This window comes from Eurypyga helias, unplaced genomic scaffold, assembly GCF_000690775.1.
Source record: "Eurypyga helias isolate BGI_N326 unplaced genomic scaffold, ASM69077v1 scaffold2613, whole genome shotgun sequence".
NCBI classification, from domain to species: Eukaryota; Metazoa; Chordata; class Aves; order Eurypygiformes; family Eurypygidae; genus Eurypyga; species Eurypyga helias.
Window position 1 is genome coordinate 1,130 of NW_010239026.1, and position 23,045 is coordinate 24,174.

At 41.8% G+C, this 23,045-nt stretch overlaps 1 protein-coding gene across 1 annotated transcript in view; it reads right to left on the minus strand.

Annotated features, from left to right (window-relative positions):
- Positions 1-266: 266 nt before the first annotated feature.
- NCKAP5 (NCK-associated protein 5) overlaps positions 267-23,045 on the minus strand; it is a gene marked incomplete at its 5' end in the record, with an annotated part of 86,899 nt that continues 64,120 nt past the window's right edge. Inside the window, 2 exons of the mRNA XM_010147997.1 lie at positions 267-550; positions 18,347-18,425. Of these exons, the coding sequence (XP_010146299.1) occupies positions 267-550; positions 18,347-18,425 (363 nt within the window). The remainder of the gene's footprint in view (positions 551-18,346; positions 18,426-23,045) is intronic.

Here is a 23,045-nt window from a genome sequence, read left to right on the forward strand (position 1 = left end):
TTACAACTGTACAAATATTCACAAAAGTGCAAAATTAAGACTTTATTCTGTGTAACCGTTGGTTGTGTTCAGTGTCGAGTCTCATGCCTCACGACGACTGCAGTCTTGCCGTTCTTACCGCTGCCCGGAATAGCACCAGGAACACCGGGCCGTGAGCACAGTGAAGCGGAGTGAGAATTTTCAACCACCACCTCCTCTCCCCCCTCACGCCCCACTCGCCTTCGGTGCTGTTCCGTGCCGCAGTCGCAGCCCAGGGGCAGGTGTCTCTATACGTCGTTGGAGCCTTGGCTGGCGCAAGAGGAGAAGCTGTCGTACAGAGAATCGCTCAAGGATTCCAAATTGTCCACGTCGTGCCTACCCGAACTGTCCAAGGAAGCTGCTGCTTTTTTTCCATTCTCTTCCTTTTGTCCTTCAACCTTGTTCAGACAGTTCTTCTCTTTTTCTAATAAAAGTACGTTATTGCTGTTAAATTCATTGAGAGACTCCAGGGAAATTTTAGATAATCTATTCTGGGAATCCTCTTTTGTTTCTTCAGTTTCTTTCAATTTCTGTAATAAGCGAGGGAAATATTAGAAACATATTTCTTACAAAAATAAAGTTACTCCACCGTACACCATTAATTTCTGTCTTCACAGGGTTAACAGAAATAGATTGTTAGATGATTAAATCTCCATTATAATTAAATAGGACCTTAATGTCCATTTTTGGATAAATCCTAACTTCAGTGATTCTGCTGAGACAAACAGGACTCCCTTTACAAAACAGCTAAGCGCTATGGTTCTGTTACTGCCTCAAGTAGCGGAGCCTGGGCGTGCATGTGTTCAGCGTCTTCACAATCCTCGCAGTAATCTGTAGGCTCCCCTTTAAGAATACTCTGGGGCGTTTGTTTAAACGGGTGTTGGTTTAAGTAGGGTAGTCTGCTAAACACCAGGTGCACAGACATGTTCAGAGGAGAAAACAGCATTTTCCTTAAATTACAGACGCAAATGAAACTTGCCAGAGAATAACCTCACATTTTGCATGCGTAAGCTTATTGATTTCCACGAACCCAAACCCTCTAATAGACAAGAAAAGAGCGAGACAGGAAATTAGACTGAACTGGGCCGATCCCCACAGACCAGAATCAATCAGATACTGGCCAGGCCTACTCGGAGCAGCACTGTAATTCTGCGGGAACGCTGGACGATGTATTAGCACATGATATTAAAAGCACACAGTAGGATCACACACCAGGTATTTTATCCCTTTGTTAGCAACTGGTATTTTCAATCAGAGACCTGACCAAGGAGCAGTTCAATAAAAATGACCTGCTGCTCATATGCCGGGGGTTCCAAAATCTGTGTAACTAACTCCTCTTATCGATAATATTATTACAGGAATATGAGATAACACTGAACGTCTTCCACTCGACATTCAACAACCTGTCGGAGAGGTAAGGTGCCCGAACACGGAGATGTGCTGGCAGAGATCCCTCACTTTGGTACTGTCATCAGATAGTGCAGGCCGCGCCAGCAGATGACTGTCACGCCAAGGCATTTATTGTTGGGGTTTGGATAGAAAATGAAATGGTATTTTGACCATCCTGAAGATACAGCACGGGCGGATGTATGGATGATGTGGGTCATGACATACTCAGTTGTAAAGGGTCATTAGTATTTAAAAAAAAATTCAAGTTTCAGGTAGGCCATATGACATGCATGCTGTGCTGGTTATTCTTGGAAATCTTGGGCACAAGGAAGACAAACTGTTGCATCACTTGATTGCTTGTTTTTATGGCCAGTTAGGTAAAAAGTCGAAATGCCAGCCCAACGACTGTTTATGTTGTGCTCTTGTCATATTTAATAAGGTAACAATCCCTGGATTAGGTTAGGATTTTTATCAGATGTTTCAAACAAACTTAAGCAAAGCAACAGGAGATGCCAAAGTCTTACAGATGAAGATTTTCTGTTTGGCTCGCTAATTAATCTTCTAAAGGTTTTGGGGGATGTTATGTTAGATTCTGGTTTTAGATGACAGTTAAAACTAAGGTTTTCAATATCTGTAATCACAGTGTTTTCTGAATCAGAGGAATAAAACCCTTGGTAATGGGAGCAAACAAAAAATTAGGACCCTTCATTAGAAATTCACACTTTCAGCTTAAAATGTTCTTCCCTTTGCCCTCATTTAAATTATTACAGAGTATTACTGAAACAGTTGTTTCCTTCTCTGTAGGCCAGATGAGAAAATTGTCAGATGTGGCATCGATAACGTACATATTAGCACTTCTTGCTCTTCAGAGTACTAAACCTACAATACTTTGTTATATGACAGACTAAATGATTTTTCTTTGTGTATGTTTTTCCCACTTTACAGCTTTAGATAAATTGAATGTGGCTGCTTAGCACAGACTTGGGGCTGCAAGAAGTCAATACTGGTCTTAGTAAGGTCCATGATAAAAATGTTATTGATTCAAATGGGAACAATTTCAACTCCTGGGCAGGAGGTGCAGAGACACCTGGAGCATTTGCTGCACAGAGAGGTCCAGATGAATTATCAAAAGCAGAGCAGGCTCTTCGGCTGGCTGAAGGAGAGATTTAAACCACAGGACAGAGTGGAGTGAATTCAGTGGTATATTCTGCATGTATGTACTATCGATAATTTATTATGCCCTACAAGCACAACCCAGACTACAATCTTACTTTAATCACCCCCTAGTTTGTCATTTAATGTAAGGCTAACCGTTTATGTGACAGAAACTGCAGGGAACAAAGTATTCTCTACAAATTTTAGGTGAAATCATTGCATCAAATGAAGTTGAAATGAATGGAAACGAAGCCCGTCAGTGAAACCCAACGGCAAAAGATAAAGTAGTGAACAGTACAGCTGTGATACATCAAGAATTAAAGGAAAAACTAATTCTGAAAGTTGTAGCAAAATGCATTACTAAAATAAAGACAGAATTCAGAAATAAGTCAGGGATATTTTTTGACATACAGTTGTCCTCTGTAAATGCCTTAATGCCCAGTTAACATCCTTCTGTAACCTTTCTGTAACCCATATTATGCAAGTATGCAAAGGTAATGCTCATGGGATGTGGGAAGTAATACTTTGCGTTTTTTTCATCTGATGTAGGTGTAATCTGTTTGGCTACAACAGACTCTTTCAGGCACTGTTTTATTCTAGGAGCTAGAGCCTCCTACTGCTAATTTTACAATCAGGTAGGAACATGGGGTTATCTGGATGGGACTTTCGGTAAGGAATATTAATGTGCTAGAACTGTACTCAGCAGATGTACAGTATGTACAATAGTATCTTATCTCATGATTTTGTTAGTACAGCTGCACTTAAATGTGAAATTTTCTGTTAAATCATATATGGAATAAAAATATATTTGTGTTTAGAAAATTTAAATATGATATTCTAGTCCCTGACACATGGAAGAAAACTCATCCTGAGCTCCATGCGCAAAAATAAAGAACACTTTAAGCAGAGATATTTATGCAAGAATCTGCATAATCAAAAAATCATTTTCTCCCACAGTAACAAAATCATGTACATTCCTAGAGCTGAGAAGTCATTGATAATTTCTTGAAACGTGGTGTATCAGAAAAAATGTTACCCCAAATTTTTAAAGATTTTTTTTCTGTAGCTACTATAGATACAATTTGGAAAAAACTACCAAAGATTACTACTTTAGATTCATCCTTAATTAAGTTTCTCATTTTTCATGGCAGTCGCAACAGCTGCTAGATGAATCAAAAGGCAAAACCAAAGCAACTATTATTAGAATTTGTTTGATAAATTGTGTATGTGTTTAAGTAGCGTCTTTAGTTTCGTTCATGTCGATTTGTTACCGACTTGAGGAGAGTCACAGATAAAACAAAGAACAAGGGTGAGCCCAAAGATGTTAGTATTATGCATTTTAAAGTAATTAGTTGATTAACGCATTTGAGTCACACTAATGTAAGCCACAGCTTTTCCTGCAGACAGGAACATTTGCCAGCAGATGGGATGCGCTTTGTATCCACGAGAAGTGGGTGAGATTTGGTAATAGCTTAGAGCACCTAACCTCTAGGTCATGAGCTCCAATAAAATCTTTCCTATACTGGTAGTGACATTCTGCATAATGAATGCTTTTATCACCACAGGAAAGAAAGGACTTGGTGATTTTGTTCCGTATTGCGGGAAGAGCTAAGATGGGACCAATGGTATGTGCGTGCTCGCAGGCAGGGTTTTTCTCGGAAGTAATACTTCGAGCCATTTCAGCCCGAAGGTGTTGGCTTTGCTGCTGACTGTTCTGCACCTGTTCTATGAATAAATAAGGTGTCTGCTCCATTCGGTGTGGTCACTTACATGTTTTCCTAAGTATTAATTTAAGGGAAAAGATAAAAAGAGGTAGCCACAGGTTTTGGTCTAAGCAAACAAACAAGGCTCAGTGCAGAAAAGGACTGTGATTTTCACAGCGCCTCTGTACAAGCATTGTCCCATCATCCTACAGCAGATCGATGTATAGCTTGTTTTACTTACACTAACTATATTTTTGTAAGGAAAATCCATACCGTTATAGCCTTAGGGTGTGGGGAGCGTTTGTTGTTCTACTCTGTGTACGCGGAGCGCTCCGCGCCGCTGGAGTTTCTTAGCTAGCCCGTACGAGGTGCTTTGCACCACCGGAGAGCAGTGACTAGCTGTCAGAAGAGGAGAAACTCTGTCTGGCATAATACAGACATTCATCACGAGTCACATCACTTTGAAATAAACTCATGAGTCATGAATCAGAATAATGTTTCCTTGCTGGCAACATCCTAAAGGGAATAACTAAAACCCATTAGTGCTATAATAAAATCTGGCATGTCACTTCAAGCACAGCAAATTAGGAAAACAAAACTAGCCTGCAGTTACACTGATACATTATAAATAGGTGTTATTTCTACATTAATACATCACATTACATTTTTTTTTAAACTTAAAAAATGAGAGGTTACATGTGGGAGAATGCATTTTCAGTGCGGTGTGATCAAGGACTAGTCACAACTGTAGCTGTTCTGAGTGGCACAAAGACTGCAGGTCGAATGGGAAGGAGCAGGGAAGGACAGGCAGGTTCACAGGTACAAAGGACCCCTCAGCTGGCATCCAGAAAGGAATGCAGCAGCAAGTCCCTTTCTTCTGTATGGTGACATGCGGAAGCTCTGACTGCCTGGAGGTTGGCCTTTGCCACAGCCCAGCATTAGCAATGAACCATTCTGCAGGATAAATGTATTTTCCAGCTGTCTAAGTTTAGTTAACCAGCGCTTTAAAGGGCTCAGAATCAGTTACACACAAGAATAAAATGAACTTTATTTATGTCTCTCATGCACTGGGCAATTTAGTTTTTAGATTAACACAAAAGCAAGAAGGGCACTGCTTCAAGTGAAGTATAACTGCAAACCACTATTGGATAAAAACAACTAAATTGCTATGAGAATTAAATATAGATCACCAAAATCAATACTTAATTGTATAATTCAAGGTCTTTCATTTCAGATCTGATCTCTAATAGGTATACAAAGTATGATACATACCACATACTGATGCAAAATATGTTCACTTTTGGTTTTAGTTATTATTTAAAAACTTTATTGTGAAGGAAAACAATTTTGTAGGTTTTACCTTTTTAAAAATTGTTACTTTGTCTGGGTATGTTCAAGGTAAACCTGCTCCCACAATACCACTGGTTCTTATTTTACATTCAGAGTTTTACCCGTTCAGATATCCTCTAATCCTGTAATTGCTCTGTATTTATGACACGATGGGCCGAGGTGGGATACGCAGTTGCAGTTGCTCATATATAACCTATTTAGTAGGACATTTTTAATCCACTCACAGCTTCTTGTAAAAGAGGTGTGTTGAGATAGAGAGCAGTATTCTGATCAGAGACAGACCGGGGTAATCAGAAGTAACTTCCCACTGAATGCAGTGGTGCTGCACGACCAGTTTGCTGTAGAAGGATGGAACGTGAAGGGGTTGGTTTTGAACTACCAGGTGTTGGTTTTCTATCAGCTAGCCAGGACAGAATGCATGGGTAGAGACTCTGTGGAAGGCGAACAATCTCCAGATCTCATTTAACGTCAGCTGGACAGGTAGCACTGCAGTGAAAACAGTTGTACAGTCACATCCAGGAAACCACAAAGGTGAAAGCTGTAACTGCATGACCTCTGCTGTATTACAGCTGAGCTAAAAATGTGATGTTTGAACTTCTTTCTCTGTAAAGTGTAACCTTAAATAATAAGTTAAGCCTTGCTCTCCCTTGTATATTGTCAGAAGCTTTCATCTATTTTCTGGACTGTCAGTTAAAATAATTTTTGAAATAATGAATCACTTTTCTTTGTTCTACTTGAGCAGAAACCCCACGATTATTTTGCTGTAGCAGACAATGACATTCTCAAAGACACACCATCGGATTTTCAAGATAAACACTAAGTGCCGGTTTCTTTTCCTGAGAAAAAATGCACTGATATGAAGTATTTTGAAGTCCATTAGTGTGTGCAGCAGCTTACAGGAAAGCCATATATACATAGGTACATATCATCTACTTATGGCATTATGGGTAATAAAACGACAACAGAACCAAAGCTTGCCTACAGTATTTAAGAGTATAACAACCTACAGATATGTTTTAGTACCGCAAGGACAGCATTTCTGATGATGCTGAACTGTAAGTAAATTACCTCAGAGGAAATAAAGCTCATTAGCATGAACTGCGTGCGGTTCGTAACTGCAGATGTGGACAAAGCAGCTATCGCATAATGAATAGGAGACTGAGGACTTCAGACTTAGGCTGTCTATAGTTTGAATTCTTGTGTGGTTTAGGAGATAAAAAGATAGTTTAGTGAATTGAGCCTTTTGCTTTCAAAAGCATAATTTCCATAAAATTATGAGATGACTAGGTACATTCAGCATTCTAATGCCAAGGATATCATCCTCGTAATTTACAAAGTAGATGATTATTATGTTGATAACACTGTTTGACCTCATTAGCTGTATACCAACCCTCTTTGAACTTTTGCATGATTTGATAAACCAGGACTTCCAGGTCAGGTAGATCGAGCTTTTTGCCTTCTGCTCAGTCACGAACGGAATGCCACACGTCTGGTTGGTTTCTCACAGCGCCCCAGAACGGCCACTGGCCGCACCAGCTGCGCACAGGCAAAGTTTATTTAAAACGGGGTAAGGAAATACGATTCTAGGTGGCGGTATCTTGGAAAAAGGTCACAATGCATGTGCTCAGGCAAGTGCGTCGAGGGATTTATTAAAAGGAAAAGCAATTAAACACCAGTACTTTCTCCAGAAGGTAAAGCAGGGCCTCACTCTGTTCACAAGGGCGGAAGCACCGATTTTGCTTCTCACAGAGGGAATCTACCCACTAAAAGCAATGCTTACTGCAATCAGAGGCTCATCACAAGGCATTAAGGAAGAAATATCCGTGGTGAGAAAGGAAGCTGATACTCAGCTTTTAGAACCTGATAGACTGAAAATGAACAAGACATGCACAGGATACACTTTACTTCTCAGAGATCCTTTTAGCTCTACTTGTAGAGGGAGTTAGATAACAAAATTATTCTGATTTTCTAGTGATGGGAAGAAAATAGCAGTGAAAAAAAATTCCTACTGACAGATAAGATTGCTGACAAAGTTACTGAGCTCGACTTAACCATGTGAAGCTCAATACTATTCAATGACAGAATTATGTTGAGGGCTGTGTTGCCAGCGATAACCTACCCAACGGTACAGGAACTATGCAGTCTTAAGTAACTCCACTGTTTCAGTCTCCATCAGACTGTATTTCGCCACACAGCATTTATGTATACAGAGGTTCTTCCTACTGAATGAAAGCAGTTGTCCTTACCTTGATGAAAGTATGGCTCATTTTTCAGTAAAGAAGGGGTTTATAGAAAAGGGGCTACAATTTTACCCTAGCTTAGACCTCTGGAGGATTTTTAAAGAATTTTTAAATTGGGAAACTTATTCAGAACTGAATCAAGAAAGGGAAAAAAGTATAGTTCAAGAAAGATTTTTTAAATCTAATACAAAATGCGGTACCTCAAGAGACAGATTTGATCCCACATTTGACTGGACCAAAAAATTCCTTTCAAACTCAGTAAATGCAGGATCGTACTCATACACCATATAATCTCACTGAAATTTTCAGTTATCAGGGTAATTTTTCTGTATGGCTGAACTATTCTCAGACTACTCTTCCCAAGTACTAGCTGTGTTCTTACCTGTCTTCATCTTCCACCTTTGGCTTTTTTGAACAAGACTATTTATTTTGGTAATTACAAAGACACTCATCCTCTCACTCTCTAGTGATGTCTGAGTTCCTGGCCTGTAATGTCTGTACACCAGTCACCCAGCAGACTGATGGAAAATGGAATTGCTCTTCAAGACGGTACTGCAAATGGTAATTGGTAGCGGGTAATGATTTTCCACACTGGTAATCCTCTCTTTTGAGCACTGGCCTAGGTTCACCTTGGTTAGCCTGTGCCCATCCAAGGTACCTCAGCTGACCTACGGGCGAACAGACGGAAGCAGCAGGTAGAGCAGGAGCAATATTATGTGGCAGCATCAAGAGCAAATCAGCAGCACGAAGAAACCAACCACATCACAATAATTCTCCCAGCTATGAAAACTGGCTCGTTGCATGCACTGAGAGGGCTGTGCTGTCTGCAGGGGTGTAACGTGTAAGAATCTCTGCTGGAAGACCCGCAGAGGAAAGAAAGGGAATGTCCCTTCTTACACGTTTTAAAGATGATTCATAGAGGTCATTTAAACAAAGGAGTGAGCTCTACAGCAAACAGTTTTCTCATTTTTAGTCTCCGAGGAGGACAGCTGGGAAGAGACAAACAATGCTTCTAGAGCCATCAGTCCACCTCTGTGTGACCGCACATTTGGCCGCTGTGGAGGGAGCCTCCGTGTTCGCGTACATGGTGCACACACATCAGAATGACACCCCTCCCGAGCTCTCCCAAACCAGAAATAAGGAGGTGATAGTTTTCACATTTGGAAGCAGGATACTCTCTACATACCAGAGCCTTTTTACCTCTGATGAGTCTACCCAAACCCACTGCCGTTTCTTGCCCCTCTGTGACACCCGGTCTCTGGACCCGCCAGCTGCGCCGTCCTCGGAAGGATGGGGATTCCACCTTCCCTCTCCAAGGCTGTGGGGATACAGCTGGACAACCATGGGACGTGTGGCACTGGCAAGTGCTCTGGGAGGCAGCAAGGGAGGAGGCTGTAGGCCAGGCTGCCTCCCAGTAAACCTGCTGCAGCCTGAACTACCTGCGTGCTGTCTTCTGACCCCGTGCAGTGAGACCACAGCAGTTCCTCGGTCATCAGAGAGAACTGGGACGGGGTAGATGCAAATAATGATGCTGGTTACATGACTGCACTTGCCACCTCTTCAGCTGACATTATGATCTGCACAGTTTTCTGTACTGATTCAAGCAAAGCATGAACTGCAGAATGGAAACCTATGTTTATGTTCATCTGCCATCAAATCCTACGTGACAGTACCGTTGTTTACACGCACTTTATAAATTTATGCAAACAATTTATCTTTGCCGTAGCACAGAATATTTTGAGGGACAGAGGCACAACACGCACAGAAATCCAAGCAAGAGTTTCAGTTATAGACTGCAGAACCAAATTAAAGTAGAGGGAGAAATCCTCTCTTGCAATTTTTAGTTCATTTCAGTACACCCAGTTGTATCAATAAAGAGCCCATAGTATCACTCAGCTAGAAAATAAATGCTATGAAGGATGTTCCATTTTATGTCGTTTGAATTTGATTAGTGATTAGTCTTGGCGGATAAACCACATGGGAACAGTAATCAAGGTTTCTCTACTGCGCTTCTGTAACAACTGGAAAACACTGTTGGCTCATGTCCTATACCATGATGGGATATTAACCTAAAATCTAATTAATCTGTGAATGAATTACAGTTCTAGAAACATACTATATTATAATCAATTTTAAGTGAGTCCCTAACAGAAGATAAGATGAAGAAAAAGCTGTAAAATTACCAGAGGTTGATAAATTCTGTTTACTATGACTGATGATTTTTATGGAGGATAATTTTACAATCCATCAAACTTTTGTCAGTTCAAGAATCATGCTGCCAAACGTATGCAGTAAATTAATTTTTAAATTTACATATTTATTAAAAATCTTATTGAAAACAGCAGGAAGTAAGCCTTGTTTGAATAATAAAATAACTTGTTATTCTACTGGAAAGACAACAAAAAAAGCCCAACAACCAACCTTCTATTAAGATGATTTTATAGAAGGCAATAATTATAAACAGCCACATGAATTAGTTAACCAAACAATGTATTAAATAGCCAACCAAAAATTAATCAAGAATTAAAAAAAAACCCTCTTGGAAGATAATCAAGTAAAAAATGTAATTTAAAAGCTGAGAAATTCATGGCTGAGTTTCAGAGGTGCTTGAGCTTGTGTTTGCCAACTCAGGCCTGTCAGCAGCAGCTCCCGGATTCCCTATGGGAGCATGGGGAGCTGCAGGTGTGTGCCTGCATGGCTTCCCCACTGAAGGTGCCGAAGAGGACAGGAGGGTTAGTGACCTCCTCGCACATGCGGCTCCAGGAATGTGCCCAGTGCCACGTGCTGCTGGCTCAGGGAAGCATTCCGTGACCCGAGTCTGGGCTTATTCTCACACAGCAGACGTCCACTGCGAGGTGCTACAGCTGCAGCCTGGGGAGGACAATACCACAGAACATCTGCTGAACAAGGGAATAAACGGAGACAGGAAAGGAGCAAAGACCACAGCACGTGGCAGGATGTGATATAACCCATGAGGAGAGCAAGAACTACTTCCCCAGAATTTGTACAAGGAAGGATGAAGAAATGAGCCCAAAATGGCAGAACTGGGAAGCAAGGTGGTATGATCTGAGGCAAGTAAGGCACCTCAGAGACCAGCTGAGCAGAATTCTTGGCTGTGTCTATATTTGCAAAGCCTCATTTCAGTGTTATCTATCAGTTACGTTACAAAGATTTTCTACTTCCCCTTTGACCTATTACTCCACTGCTGTGATTCCTGTGCTGTCCGTATCCCACTGACATGCTCCTGGTATCATGTCCTCTTTGTTTCCTTCCCCGATCTCACCACCACAGTTGCTGCAGATCTGTTTGACCATTACCACTACTGGGGCCACCCATTCACGCTCTTAAAACACCCACTTCACGTACAGAGAACACACAAGCCATCCTGCCCGCATCCATCAGAAACCAGACCCATGGAACTGTAACAATCGTGCTTCTTCACTCAGCCCTCTCGCTCGTCTCACATGAGACTGGCGTCAAGGAACGGGCCTTCTCGCTGGATTTATGGAGTACCTGGTGTGTTCAAACGCCGCAGCATGCCTGGTACTGGGGAGTTTGGGGCATGTGCCAACAGCCCTCGGTTACCAGGAGAAAGCAGTATGCCTGTGCTGACGGTGACACCACCGAGAACAGAAATAGGCTAAGATTAGATTCAATGATTTAATCAGTGGACTAAAATACATCTTGATGGAAAAAATATAGATTGCAACTAATCTATGTTTACCAGACAAGTCAAGGATACAGTTCGGGGCTGTGACTCAGCAGTGGTGTGGATTAATCCAAAAGGAAATGAGAGAGACAGGGCTACAAGCAGGGAATAGTCAATTCATGTCATAAACATGGACTGTAGATGGTATCATTTTGCCCAGGATGAGCAAAAAGAAACACTGGGAATTCAGCAGAGTAATGCTTGACATCAAGAAGACCACTGCTGGAGATGCAGGTGGAAGTTCCCGCAGCCAGGAGATTCATGGAGCGTTCAACTTGCCTCCTCACAAAATTAAAGCAGTAGTTTTGATTAATACACATATCATTGGCTGTGATCCGAGGGGAATTTTAGTGAACTGATGGTTTTAGATTTGTTTGCTTCATCTTTCAGATACAAGTACATCTGTTTTGGGTCATGAGAACCTCGATCCTACTTTGCAGTTCAGCCAGGCATACAAAACGTCTCCCACTTGGATGTGGCAGGAGGCATTAGCGGGCACAGCCTCAAAACAGAAAGGAGTCAAGGACAAGTGGGCTGGACAGACCTTTGCCTTTCCGCCTCTGCCTTCCCTGGATACCAGCCAGGTTCAGGTCAAGCAGCTAACAGGACCTAAAAGGCTGGTAAACATTTGCGCTGCGTCCACCTGGGCTACAGAAGTCCCCTCTCAGGAAGTGAGGTGTTATTTTGACAAGGCTTTGGAGGCTTTTTCAGAGAAAACCTTTTTTTACCTCTTTCACCTGTGAGAAAACCTTTGTTAGGAATGGTCAAAGAAGAAATCTGATGTGAGGCACCGGGACAGGCTCCTGTTCCCACAGGGGGCTTCCTGCAGTGACGGAATAGTGTAGTATTTTTGTATTGATTTTGCTACAACTTGTGTACAAATAAAGAAATGTGTATGTGCAGTGATAGCCAGTCACATGAATGGATTTGTTGGACAAATATTTTGGAAGATTTATCGACCGTAGCGATACAGAAGTGTTACTGCAGTATTAACACTGCGAACTGCTGTTGAGATACTGGTAACACAGAACATGTTCCTACGCCTAAAATATAGATTATAATATTGTTAATGTAACAGGCCACTAGGAGGACTAAAATACAACTGGAATTCATGCAGACGCACTGCAAAGCTAACATGCACTCGTTTTCTGAATGACCAAAGATGATACAAACAGGAACCTTGGATAAAAATACAGAATAAAGCAGTTCCCAGGCCCAATTAGTGAATGAATAATTTGGAAAGTGTTGCTGAAAATGAACAGGCATTTGGTATTTACTGGAATATAAAGGAATCTTTAAAGTGTTGGTCTCTTCAATATTTTACGTTATTCAGGATTCCAGTACTTGTAAGAATGGAATAAAAATTTCCTACCTGCGCAGACGTTGGTAGGAGCCCTGTTTGGACTGCAGGACCGCTGAAGGTGAAATAGTTCTGCTCATGCAAAACTCTTTGGAAGATCAGGCTGTGAATTTGCTTCTGACATTCTGAAAATTCCTCAGCAGAGAGAATTTTTGGTCTTTGTGGTAGCCCTTGTAGTGCAAGATCCCATCTTCAGTAAGAATGCTTGAGGAGAATATTAAGTGATAATGATTATTTGCTTAGCACTGCTATGGGGCCTTCAGAGCCCTCTGAGCAGCCTGGTAACAGTACTGGATTAAACTCTGAGTGCATCTGGAAGGTATTATTTATATTCTTTATTTTAAAATGGGGAATTGAATAGCAAGAGAGGTTTAGCAATCTGGACAGCCAACCTGAACATCACCCTGATCTCCAGAGTCCTGTACTCTTAACTGCTCAGCTTTTTGTCACTATTTGAATATTTATTTTTTTTCTCTTCAGGCAGAAAATTCTCTGTGTAAAGACAGAGGTCTGTATTGTTCTCCTCACTACAGAGCATCTGAAATGCTCTTCAACACACAGGACCTGGCATTTTATCCAGTGTATGTGGTAGTTAATCAAATGTTTTGCACTGACTTCAGTAGACTTTGGATCAGACTCTTGATGCATTAGAGAGATAAATTATTTAACTTACTGAGTTCCCCTAGAAACAAAATATTGAGCTGCAAACAAAGCTAACAAACACCAAATGGGATACCATCTGCTGCAATGAACAGAACATGACCAGTTTCCCCCATGCTTGAGATGCTTCCAAAATACAATCTGAAATAGGTTTGTTAAACTCCCAACTGTCTCACAAAATTGGCTTAGCACAGGTTAGCAAATGCTAATGCCACCAGCAACAGCAAGCCAGACTCTGCTATCAATTGGAGTTGTCTGTGATTTCATTTCTATCGGCTTGCCCTGCGTAAAAGCTCAGGGATTTTCTGCTACCCAGAGCCTGTGGAGCCTATGGAGATATTTCTGTTTGTGCCCTGTGTCCTAGCGCCTATGGACAAAGTAGTTTCTGTCCCTGAGAAAATATGAGTGGTAATTATATAATGACGCACTCATAAATCTGGATTCTTCTATCCTTTGACATCCAGACTCCATGCTTTAACCTTCTGGAGGAACAAGACACGGAGGCAAAAGCAGCTCTATTTCCCACAGGAATGGCAGGAGACAACTGAAATCCCAAATTCAGAGCATTCCCTACTTGGTATCAAAGTTTTTGGCCATGGTGGAAGATGTGTGGGTTCGCAAACACTCACAGGGACAGAGCTGAGCTAAATACAGTGCATGTGACACTAATGGGTGCCATCAACGTTAGATCCCTTTCCACTTAGCAAACATCCTAATTGAGCAATCAAGTAGTTTTTATGTCATGTGAGGAAAAAACCCACTAATACTTGCCCTGTAGAACAGGACAAGAAGATAAATGTCTTCATACCTGAACTCCCTACATACCCAGACACTTCACCTGCTAGTATCACCACTACAAGTGATGAAACTACCATGGGCAAGCAGAGCCTGCACAGGCTACTCAGTCTGTAGCTGTTAACCAGAAAGGCTACAGCTCTCCACATGATGCATCTCTCCTACATGGTGACTGCTGTTCTTTGGCTTTCTCTGCTGCCTCTGCTTTCATCACTGTGTTCCTAATGATGTCATAATATATATTCCATGTTTTTACAATGGATTAGAGATGCTGTATTATAAATGCTGAACTCTCTTATACCCTGGCTTCTAATAGTGGTTCTCAGACACATGAAAGGATAATGTTCCACTAATAATAAAATAGTAATAGTAATAAAAGAATTTGTAAAATTATACAGGTGAGAATGTTAGCATTTTCCAGCTGCCCATATGCCAACAGTATAGGAAATGCAATAAAGAAACTGGTACAAAAGTACAAAGAGTTTCCTTATGATATGATCTTAACGTAACATTGTAGGAGTAGATTAAAAAACATACAGTATTTGGTCTTCCTTTTAACTCAGGGGAAGATGCCTGCTGAGGTTCCGTGACACTGCCCACAGAGCCCATGTACAGAAGTAGGATGCTGCAGATCAAAATTCTCTCAGATGGAGGGAGAATATCTAAACCATTTTTCAAGCACCTACATGAACACCATGATTTTCACAGGATCCAAATATGGGAATGTCAGAGACGTCAGCAATTGCTACAGATTTCTAGCACCTTTGAAAACTGGGCAGCTGAAGTGTCTAAATATGAATTTAGGCACAGCCATTAGGAAATGAAGCTTAAAAAACCTTAGCCTATATTTTTACTAATTAGGGGCCACCAGCAAGACTCTGCAGGTCTTTCAACAGTGATCAGGAAGTGTGTGCTGGCTGCTCAGCGGCTTCTGTTCCTTGGTGTCAGGCATTGTCTGAAAAGCTCTTATATTTAGTATATGTGTTACCAACAAGCTTCCCAAGCTGGTAACTTTTCTGTGGATACAGTGTCTTGGTCAAGTTCAGACACTCTTGTAAGAAATATCACAGACTACTACTGCATGATTAACATTTAAATTTCATAATTCTCAGCAATATCATAGATTCATATTTAATCTTTTCACTCCCACCCACATCTGTGTTACTCTTCATCCACCCAAATCCACCCTACAATGCAATCATCAGGCACCGTCAGTGTAGGCTCACAAGGGAAAGTCCTGTTTAACCAATTTGATATCCTTCTATGACAAGGTCACCTGCCCAGTGGATGAAGGGAAGGCGGTGGATGTATTTTTTCTGGATTTTAGAAAGGCTTCTGATCCTGTCTCTCACAGCATCCTTCTGGTCAAGTTACCTAGGTGTGAGATAAGCAGGTTCACGGTGCGCTGGGTGAAGAACTGGCTGAAGGGCAGAGCTCAAAGGGCTGTTAGTGGATGGGGCTACATCTGGCTGGTGACCAGTCACCAGCGGTGTTCCTCGGGGTTCAGGTGTAGGGCCAGTCCTGTTTGGTGTAGTTATCAACGATCTGGATGCAGGAGTTGAACGCACCGTTAGCAAGTTCGCCAATGATACCAAACTGGGAGGTGCTGTTCGCTCTCTTGAGGGACAAGAGGCCTTGCAGAGGGATCTACACAGACTGGAACACTGGGCTATGATTAATGGGATGAATGTAACAAGTTGAAACGCCTGATTTGGCGCCTAGGACGGAGTAATGCCAGGCACAGGAATAAGCTGGCAGAGGAGTGGCTGGCGAGGTGAATCTCTTTTGGGAGATGAAAACAGCTTGTGGAACAAACTATAAACACCTGACAATTATTTCAATATGATTTTTGCAGATATTTGACATTAAATTTGCCTCTTTTCGAAGAGTATGTAGATTAGGATATTACTGTCTGTGTACATATAAAAAGAAAATGCATCCTCTTAAAAGAAATTGTTTACTAACATATTTTCGGTCTACTGCCACAGTCCTGCTACCATCAGCTGTGTATCTTACTCCTCACGTATTCTGCTCAGAACAGAACTCTCATACTAAAAGATCAGTCATTTCCTATCCTTCCCTGCATGTCGTTTCAGCATTTTATGCAAAACATATCACTGCTATAGATGGGGAAGGCAAGTTTCAGCTGGAAAAACAATTCACAAAAATATTAGAGCATTATTCATCTCATTTAACTCTGCTAATCAGATGCTGCTCTTGGAGTCAAAATATTTTCCAGCTTCAGAAAACAAACAGCTCACTGAATACCTCTCTGCCCTACTGCTCTTATCTTGATTGAGTCAATCCAATGTTTATTGTATTCAATTTATTTTTTAGCTTTTTCTTTTATTACTAATATAATTTCTACCATTACAACAATTACTCTATCTCATAAACTTACTAGTATTTATCATTTGTTGCTGTTAATGTGCTCTGAATTCCATTTTGGCCTACAGTATTATTATAATATTCCAATTCAGCACAGAAAGAAATGAAACCTAAAGCTTTATTTCCAAAGATGGAGGTCTGAAGAGTGTCTGGTTACAAATGGCAGAAACATTAGTGCACTTTGGGCCACACTGCAAATCACAGCAGCTCCATCTGTCAAACCTTTGAAAAACAGCTCAGAACATTTTCCACTCAGGGAAATCACTAGCAAACGATACTTTTATTCAATATGTACTTTTGGTTCTTATTAGACTAAAGGATCTGCCTACTAACACCTACGAGGCACGGTGTCTATTAAATCCTTGTGTAATCTCCACTTACACAGGCAAACAGACATTCTAGTGCTCACGGTGTGTCTGCAAGGCATGCTGCAGTGCGATGGGAACGTACTGGGGAGCAGCCTGGGTGGGCTGGGAGCAAATGTGGTGGGGTCTTATCAACACCCTGCTTATTTCAGCTACTCAGCCCTGCTGAGAAATGGCCTGGAGTAACCAGGCCATCAGGAGCTGTGCTAACCCTGTGCCCAAGCAGGCTCACTGTAAATTAGCTCGGTACAGCTCTGTGTTGCTCTGGGCATTCGTACGCGAGCAGTTTCGGACGGTTCCTCTGGGGATTCTAGCAAATGAGCTGCAGGACTCTGTGTGACATCTGGGCCAGTGTGTAATGTGGTTATGCAGCTCCTACATTCTGAAAAGACAAGGACCTCTCTGTAATTTGAAATTACTTGCTGAGATGGTGGGATGTGGAATTTCTGCTCCAGTGATCAAGTTTTTCTACTCAAAAAGGGCAAAGCTCTTCCTCTTTACAATGCCAAAGGTGTTCTGTTGAGTGAGCACAACGCTCCAGCTGTGGCCACAGGACAGCTCAGCGTGTTACCTTAAATCAGACGAGCCCACACATCTGCATCTGGCACTCCACAAACCACACAGGCACACTTCAGTCGGTGCTGTAAGCTACGTGGGTATTTAGCGTTACATGACACTGTGCCACAAGCACTAGAACTGCACCTACGTGCCAGTGATGCTTCAAGTCCTTGACTTCCCTCTGTAGCTACAGCTTTTCACTTCCTCTGCATCTTCTCAGACCCACATCCAAACTACTCTCCTGCTAGCCGTGTGCTCCATGTATTTTAAATGCCACACAGCCTGCCACACCATGCCAAAGACTTTCTGTCCCTCACCAATATCCAAATACTCTTTTAAAACACTGTGCTGAAAGATATTTGCGTTGAAAAGTCGCCACCTACCCATCCCCATAAATACACTTTTACACCAGCTGGAGGGCTAGTCAGAATGGGATTTGGTGGCACAGTACTAAAACGACCAAGTCCATTAGTGCTAGAAGCAGAACTGTATCAGCAGATAACAGCTTCCAGTTTTTTTAGGGTATGTTTTTCCTAAAAATATCTCTTGCATACCATTAAAAAAGTTATTTTCTCTGGCGGACTCTGCCTTCCAAATGTCATTTTGCTTTGCCAAAGCCTTCTAAAAACTTTATAAAGTTATGGAGAATGTTATCATCCTCCTTGCTGAGCCGCTCTCCATTGCATGATTTTTTACTAAAACTCTCAGCACTGTAAGAAGCCTCAGTTGTTTCACCTAGAAGGCAGAGAGAGAGAAATGAGTCTCTATAACTGCAGCTTTTTATTGTTGCCAAGCTAGTTCCTCAGGCTAACTGTAAGAATGTTCTTCCACACTACACAACATTTCTTTTAAGTGATACACGTCAAGTGAGACTTAGGTCCCAGGAGACTGCCTAGCAGTCTTCAAATTGCTTGTTTTGCTGTCTCTTCACTTTACTTTTTAGAGGCAACTTTGATGGCAAGATACTAGAAACAATAAGACCTGATTAGGTATATAAGGCTCAGTAGCAGATCTTGGAATGTGAACTTGCCCTGTGGAGGGGAAAAAACATGCAGAGACGCGGGATTTGTTGATGTCTGGAGACATCCTAGCCTATTTCTAATTTCACATTTCCCCAGATGAGTTGAATTAGACTTGAGGCTAGAAAAAATATTTTTAATTCTGTACTACTCCCATGGGTGGTATGGTAAAATCTGTTTTCTTATCAGATCATGCTCCTGTGGTTTTTGTCACTTACGTTGTCAAATACTCCTATATAATTCCCCTGACAGTAGATCTTACATCAACTTGGGTAATTACTCAGACAGTCTTTGCTTTGATGGAACAAGTATTGCATCATTCATTTGAGACTCAAAACCCTTTCACTAAACAAAGGAAGTCTTGCAGCCCCACGTCTGTCAGTGGGTTATTTCTATGGAGACAATTTCGACAAACGGGAACGTGCGTAGCTGAGAGACCCCCACACATACGATGTTCAAGGGATGGGGAGGGGCAGTGGTGCAGAGTGGCTATTTCAGTGGAGCAGTTCATGTCCAGAAAGGCCTTGCACGAGCGCTCAGTGACCTCCCTGCAGCCACCACCTTGCCCGGCAGCACTGGCTCTGGAAGCAGAGGTCCAGGGCAGCTCTGAGCACGTGTGCATGAGGCAAGCTGGGCCAGTTCGGGGCTGCCATGGCTGGACTGCACTCCAAACTGAGCAAGTGTATCTGCGTGGCTTTACACCATGCTGTGAGACTTGTGGCTTGAGTCCAGACAATTCGAGGATGGTGCTGAGGACACGCTCCCGTTCTTTGGGTGAGTTAGTTCGCTCTGCCTTTAAAATAAATCTGCCTTTAAAACAGGTCTGCTGGGTAGTTTACTTTCCCTTTGGAACACTGCCCTTTTTAAAACAGCTGCTGGATCTTCTGTGTTAGCATGATTTGAGTTTTGAAAATCTAATACAAAAGCATCAATACAGTAAACATTATTTTCAGGTTTCATGACAGGGAGGATGGAACGATAGCTGATCCTGACTGAATTAGAATGTCTGGTTCTAGGCTGGCATCACCTAATGTTTACATTAATAAACCACCTCCCTAAACATATGTGATGATTTTATGTACTAATTCCTTACAAGAAAGAAAAGCATTGACCTTAAAACACAAAAGCCAGGTGAATGAGTATGCAGACTTATTCCCCATCTACACACTGTACAATGGTAGTATCTTAACATTTCAGTTTTATCAAGGCTAGGAATGGAAATATAACCGATTCCCTCCTTACCTCATCATCTTCTTCTGTCTTAGGCCTGGCAAGGAAAATAGCAAGGAGGAGAGGCTTCTGTGCTTGATACACAGTAACTGAATTACATAATCAGTGCACAGAAACCCATCATCAACTAATTACTGGATTCGATCCAGCCTATCTAGACAGTTTCTCTTACTGACAAGGAATCCCACTCTATCTTCTATTACTTTCGAGTATAATAATTTGTAAGAGTTGCTCCAAATTCTGTGTTTGTGGCTGCAAACACATGGTACAAAACAAGCTGAGACCTAGGCTATCTAAAGCATTTGCTGGTTTTTTTCTAGTTGTAACATGAGATATGTATTGCTCTCCCCAATTTAGAGACAGTGAAACTGAGATCCTGAGACGAAGCGACTAGCTGAACATCACCCAGTGCTGCAAGAATTTGTGTTATTATGAAAGTATAAGCAAGGTAATTATTTAGTGCTCACCTGAGGGTGCACTGAGATGCAGTTTCACTCTCTAAAATACAAATGGTAGCTTCAGTAGCTGCTTTTTACTAGATCCCCACAGAGGAAAGCCTGGAGGAATGCTCATCTCGCTTAGCTTGGTACTCAGCGTAAGCGATCTGCGTAGGCTCCCTTTCTCTCGTCAAGGCAAGGAAGCAAGTAGTTCCACAGGTCAATACCTCCTTCCCACTTTAAACTCTTAGGATGCAGCTCTTCCCAGCTGCTAGTTGGACGCAAGTCATTATCTTGGGCTTTTTCACATGTGATAAGCAGAATCCCTCCCTAAGCATATCTGATAATGTGAGAAAAATTAGTTTTCTGTGAAAGCAGAGTGCACACGCTCTCCCTGGAACTACTTCAGACATGTAAATATGGAGAGTCTCTTTTAAGAGGGGCTCCATTTAAGAGCCTAATAGCTTTTTTCTTTCAGAGGGAATAAGGCACCTTCAGAAAATGACTCAGAGAACCCAAATCAGGCACATAAACTTTGCTGGCATGTCCCCCGAGAGCTGCCTAGAAAGGTGACCAGTGCCAAGTGCCCCACCTGCTGCCAATTCATACCCTACCTCAACACTTAACGATCTCTCGGAGAGGAGACGCAAGCAGAAGCAGCTCATGACTTACTTGGTTTTCCCCTTACTCTTCTTTAGTCTAGCCTGCAGAGGTGACTAGGCTGCTGTATTTGCTGTAATTCAGGAATGCTGGAACATCCTCTACAGTACCAGCTTAATGCTCTGGGATCCTTGAGGATGGCAAGCATGCAATTACCAAATTTCATACTCTTGTTTCTAGTCCTTTTGTGGATATTCCCCTCTGTTAATATGATGCATTAGAAGGCTTGTGAGCACAATGAGTCAATCATACCGCATTAACTTCCAATCGGCTTACGCAGCCGTAAAAAACCTTGGGTTTAACTGGGAATGCCACCACATCAGTCCCATTTGTAAGTGCAGCCAAAACATCGGCAACTTCTCTGATTTTTCCTTTTCCTCTATTTGCCAGGAAGCTCTAATGTCTACTTGAACTGCAAGACACGGGGATTTGAGCATCTGATCTCCTTCGTGTACCACACACCTGTGCAACACACACAAACTCTGCCGTGTTGAGTAAGACTGTAACTTCACATTGCACATACAAGCTTCTTCCATGAAATAAGTCCCCTAATTATATTGCTGATGTAGGTAACAGTGTAATTGTGACAGAAATGTCAGATTGCTCATGTATGTCATCACAACTGAGGGAAAACAAGAGCATTTAGAAACTTGTGATGGGTACCAACCCCTTCCATAACGGACCTTTTCTTTAAAGTGCTCATCAAGTCATGCCTTGAAATACAAGCGAGCCTTCATGGTGACTCAATGCGAGTAATACACAGGGACAGAGGAAAGCAAGAAGGGCTGTATTACAGGGGAAAAAAAAAAAAAAGAAGTGATGGTTGGTTAAGGACAGAAAAGAAAACACATTTTTCATGATGCTTTGGGATCAGAAGGATGATTAAGTAAGAAAATCTTTGACCAACTCAGTTACTTCTCCAAGGGAACAAAAATGACAGTAAAAGGTCTTGTGTCAGTTCTCATCTGATCATAAAATAAGCTAATAAACAATAGGACTGGGTGAGGGAAATTTATCTTGTTTTCTTAATTCTTCTAAGAAAAATGAATCACTGAGCTGTTAAAGTCTAACCAGTAAATTAACTGAAATGTGAAATAGTTTTTTCATTGCGAAAATACAGTAGCAGCCCTGACGTCAGCAAAGTGCTGAAGGCACTACCAGTTACTGCTTAAGGAAGAGGAACAGCTGCTTAATGCAGGCCTCACTGAAGTTTCCCGGAATAGGTGTCTCCCATGGGGTGACGGCAATGGACTTTGGATCAGCTGCTGCTTACGTTTATTAAATCAGAGAAGTTTCTGTTCAATTAATTCAGTTGTTACATATAAAAATTATTGTTTCTAGTTTTGAAAATCCTACGTGAGAAAACTGAAACAATACATATTTTTGCTTTCACTGTGTAAAAGTCTTTTTTCCTCAAACTGTCCATTCTGTGTCCCTTCATCACAGTAACTGCCCATCGGCTGTTTCCCTTCTGAAACTCCTGTGCAATACTTTTCTGCTGATAAAACTTGTGTGTATACTTTGGGGGTAACGCTGGTGAGTATGTTTGCCGAGGAGACAATTCCAATGACAGTAAGCCCAGGTTAATGGAGCTCCCTGCCAGAATGTCTCATTAGAGCACCCACTCTGAAGCCACTGTTGTACTGGTGCTGTACAGTCCAATTTAATTGGGCTGCGGGACTGATACAGCAGACTGCTCTTTCGACAAGCAGCGTAAACTCATTCTGTCTATCACAACACTTGCCTGGGTTTTTTTATTTTTAAAGGCTTCACACACACCGTTTGGGAATGAAATTCGAAGCACGTAGCCTTTCCTTTTTCAAAATGCCAAATATCCTGCATGATAGCTGCCTTTCCCCTCCTCAAATTCTATCTGTTTTTTTCCATAGCTCTTGGCCAGAAGTGCCTCCGTTTCTGGTGTCCCCTTATTTGGTGGGTAATGTTCCAGATCACACAGTTCTAATTTAAGCAGACTGTGGATCTTCTTGGGTTGGACAAATCACAGCTGA